At 46.0% G+C, this 4455-nt stretch overlaps 1 protein-coding gene across 1 annotated transcript; it reads left to right on the top strand.

Moving 5' to 3' along the window:
- Positions 1 to 2806: 2806 nt before the first annotated feature.
- Positions 2807 to 3386, top strand: CCDC70 (coiled-coil domain containing 70). The gene has a single exon (XM_033843475.2). The coding sequence runs from the start codon at positions 2807 to 2809 to the stop codon at positions 3368 to 3370; it is 564 nt and encodes a 187-aa protein (XP_033699366.1). The 3' UTR covers positions 3371 to 3386.
- Positions 3387 to 4455: the final 1069 nt, after the last annotated feature.

The raw sequence follows: 4455 nt of genomic DNA, 5'->3' as shown, positions 1-4455 counted from the left end.
ACACACCTGTTGTCTCCCCTGCACGCTAACTGCTGTCCCGTGTCCAGTCCTTTTTCTCATCTCTCAACCCATCTTGGTTACCAGAATTTTGGGGATAGTTCTGAGATCTGATACCTCAGATAACGGCAATGTGTGGAGATCCTCCCTCCCTCTCTCTCCTTTCCTTCTCTTCTTTCTTTCTTTCTGCCTTTCCTTTCCTTTATTTCCTTCCTTCCTTTCTTTCTTTCCTTCTTTGTTCCTCCCTCCCTCCCCCCCTTCTTCCCTCCTTTCTTTCTTTCTTCCTTCCTTTCTTCCTTTCTTTGTTTCCTTCCTTCCTTCCTTCTTTCTTTCTCCCTAGCTTTTATTTACTGTGATATACAATGCATTTACTGGAGTAAATAGAACATTTGTATACAGCTTAGCACTTCTTTATTATAACATACAGGCAACTACCACCAAGTAAAGAAGAGGGACACTACTGGCCCCTCAGAAGCCCCTCTCATGTCCTCATCCAATCACAACCCTCAGTATCCTACCTCCCCACTCCCTCCCTCACACACAAGTAATTACTTTTTTAAAAAAATTTTGGGCTTCCCTGGTGGCGCAGTGGTTGAGAGTCCGCCTGCCGATGCAGGGGACACGGGTTCGTGCCCCGGTCCGGGAAGATCCCACATGCCGCAGAGCGGCTGGGCCCGTGAGCTGTGGCCGCTGGGCCTGCACGTCCAGAGCCTGTGCTCCGCAACGGGAGAGGCCACAACAGTGAGAGGCCCGCGTACCACAAAAAAAAAAAAAAAAAAAATTTTTATTTTATATTGGAGTATATTTGACTCACAATGTTGTGATAGTTTCAGGTGTACAGCAAAGTGATTCAGTTATGCATACACATATATCTATTCTTTTTCAGATTCTTTTCCCATATAGATTATTACAGAGTATTGAGTAGAGTTCCCTGTGCTATATAGTATCAATAGGTCCTTGTTAGTTATCTGTTTTATATACAGTAGTGTATACATGTTAATCTCAACTTCCTAAGTAATTATTATCTTGACTTAATGGGACTTACTTCCTTGCTTGTCTTTTTGTGTTGTCACTTAAGTATATTTCCTTAAACAATAGAGTTTAATTTTGCTTGTTTTGGAACTTTTTCTTTCAAAGTCTTTGATCCTGATTCTTTCTTTCAATATTATAAAGTTCATCCACATTGTTGCACGTAGCTATGCTCTCCATTGCATGAACAGACCGCCACACTTGAACTCCATTCTATTGTGACAGTCATTGGATTGCTTGCAGTGTTGAGCTCTTGTGAACATAGCTGCTTGAACATTCCTGTACACGTAACCTGGACACAATTTAGAAGTTCCCTCAGGGCATGTACCTGGGAGTGGAGCAGCTGAGTCATAATGTGTCCTCATTATTGTTCAATATTACTGGCTACCATGTGAGAATTCCTCTTTCCCACATCCTAGCCAACATTCAGTGTCATCTTTCACCTTTTGGTTTTAAACTTCTGTTCCCAAAATAGATTCTTCTACTAAACTCGACTCCTCCAGGTCTGTGGGTCTCACCTTCTGTTTCCCACATGGCTTATAACAGAAGATATGCACACGTGTGGCCCCCTGCTGTGCGCACACACAATCAGAAGGTTATGAACAATTCCCAAGTGAGAAAGCCAAAACCTCAGATGTATTCTGGTTGACGTAACACAAATAAATCACTTCGGGCTGTGGCACTTGATTATTTAAAAGCAAAGCAAAACTGTGACTCACCTCTAAAGTGATCATGTCACACGTGTGTGTCCTGACACTCTGTTTGAGAACCATTGTCCTTGTTGTTTGATATTCTATTATTTCAGTAGCCTTGAGCTTGAACGTACTGACTACCTCTTCAGTGCAAAACCATGACCAGCCAGCGTCTTTCTCTACCACAGCTTGTCCCTCACAAATGCCACCAAGGGGACAAAGAGAACAATGGTTAAAGTGTCCCAATAATGAACCCTCTTACACTGTTGGTGGAAATGTAAATTGATACAGCCACTATGGAGACCAGTATGGAGGTTCCTTAAAAAACTAAAAAACGAGCTACTGTATGACCCAGCAATCCCACTTCTGGGCATATATCCAGAGAAAAACATGGTGCAAAAGGATACATGCACCCCAATGTTCACTGCAGCACTGTTTACAATAGCCAAGACATGGAAGCAACCTAACTGTCCATCGACAGAGGAATGGATAAAGAAGATGTGGTACATATATACAATGGAATATTACCCAGCCATAAAAAAGAATGAAATAATGCCATTTGCAGAAACATGGATGGACCTAGAGATTATCATTCTAAGTGAAGTAAGTCAGACAGAGAAAGAGAAATATCATATGATATTGCTCACATGTGGAATCTTTACAAAATGATACAAATGAACTTATTTACAAAACAGAAACCGACTCACAGACTTAGAGAACGAACTTATGGTTACCAGGGGGGAAGGGTGAGGGGAAGGGTTAGATTGGGAGTTTGGGATTGACATGTACACACTGCTATACGTAAAATACGTAACGAACAAGGACCTACTATATAGCACAAGGAACTAAACTCAATACTCTATAGTAACCTAAATGGGAAAAGAATTTGAAAAAGAATAGATACATGTATATGTAAAAAAAAAAAACTGTAAGATTAAAAAATCATTCCCAGTAATGGCACAGACCCCAGGGCTTGCGCTCTGGGATGTGATACTCAAGGGACATGTTCTCTCTGGTGCCCCCACAGGGTTGGACCAGCTGACCTGTCCTCCATCGCAGTCACGCCACCATCCTGGCTGACCAAGACCATGTTTCCCTTCAAGGTGAGTAAGTGGAAGGAGCTTGCCTGCTTCCACTCACTGGTGGTCTCCTCACCCAGCATTCGCCAGAAGAAACTAATCCACAAGATGCAGGAAGAAACGGTGTTTCGGGAAGAGATGAGACACTTCCGTGAGAAGACGGAAGGCTTCAGGGAAGAGATGTGGAATTTCCGTGGCAAGATCTGCGCTTTCAGGGGCCAGATCTTGGGCATTTGGGAAGACGAGAGACCTTTCTGGGAAGAGGAGAAAACCTTCTGGAAAGAGGAAAAAGCCTTCTGGGAAATGGAAAAATCTTTCTGGGAAGAAGAGAAAGCCTTTTGGAAAAAGTACCGAATCTTCTGGAAGGAAGATAAGGCCTTCTGGAAGGAGGACAATGCCTTGTGGGAAAGAGACAGGCACCTCCTTCAGGAGGACAAGGCCCTGTGGGGGGAAGAAAAGGCCCTGTGGGAGGAGGAAAGCGCCCTTCTGGAGGAGGAGAAGGCCCTCTGGTGGAAGGGGGTGCTCAGGCTGTGGAGAAGCAGAGGCTGGCAGGGGGGCACTGCAACGTCATGAGCACAGGAGACGAAGGGCTGGGGGGTCCACACTGCTGGATTGGGACTCGAGTCCGGGGTGACCCCATGTGCTGAAGAAAATATGCTCTTATTTGTCTCCTGGCTTCAAAAGATCTAATAAAGTTCTGAGGAGAGGTCTGGAAAACCAACTTCTGTAAGGAGCCCAGCTGCATTTTTTCAGGTTTTGTGATTCTCAGAGGTCGTACTCCCGTCCTCCAGGCTGCACTGCTGCCCACAGAGCTTTGTTCCGTGAGCAGCTCCCCGTGAGCGCGGCATGTGTGGCTGGGTGTAAGTGGAGACCCTGGACTCTCCTGAAAAGAGTCAGAACGGGGATGGGGGTGAGGGCAATGCCAGCAAGAGACACGTAGGGACCGGGGGCGGAAATATCTCTGCCTCTGTGGAGCTGTGGGGCAGTCATTTCTCCTCCACTCTGGGCAGTCTTGGAGGCTGGGAGCGGGCTGACAGCTTCCCAGAAAAGGCTGCAGCGCTGTTAACAATTCATCTGTGGGTTCCTCACCTGGCAGGCCATTTAGAACACAGAGGCAGCATTCCCCCCAACTCACTCACTCACGGATCCAGGTTTCCACCAAACTTCTCAACTGCCCATTCTCCGTAGCGTGAGAAAGGGGCGTGCCATTAGGCTAAGGCTCTAGAGCTCCGCCCACAAGAGCACTGCCCTTCCCTGATGGAGTCCTGTGGACCAGGCAGGGCCATCTGGGAGGTGTCAGGGAGACCTCCCTGCCCCAATACTCCCATTCACGCAGGTCTCACATACCTGTATTTCTGCATTATCAATTCCCTCCTTTGTGTTTCCCTCATTCCATTCACTTAAAATTAAAATGCCCCAGGGAGGTAGTACATTAAATGAATGTACACTAATGTGGTCAGCAATTTACATGCCTAACTTCTCCTCTGGGCTTAGACCATCCATATGGGCATTGGTATGGAAGGGACCAGAATGTGGGCAGAAAGAAAAGTAAAGGCCAACATCGCCTGCTTCCCCTTTTCTTAGGCCTGGCCCTCACTGTCATTCACGTAGCAGCTTACCTTGCCTTTGTGCATCCCTTACTATTGGATAAGCACGTT

Source organism: Tursiops truncatus, chromosome 18, assembly GCF_011762595.2.
Source record: "Tursiops truncatus isolate mTurTru1 chromosome 18, mTurTru1.mat.Y, whole genome shotgun sequence".
Taxonomy (NCBI): domain Eukaryota; kingdom Metazoa; phylum Chordata; class Mammalia; order Artiodactyla; family Delphinidae; genus Tursiops; species Tursiops truncatus.
This window is presented reverse-complemented; position numbering and strand designations above follow the sequence as displayed.

What these genes read in the sequence shown, in the direction of transcription:
- CCDC70 (XM_033843475.2), top strand. Translation starts at nt 2,807, where the DNA reads ATGTTTCCCTTCAAGGTGAGTAAGTGGAAGGAGCTTGCCTGCTTCCAC.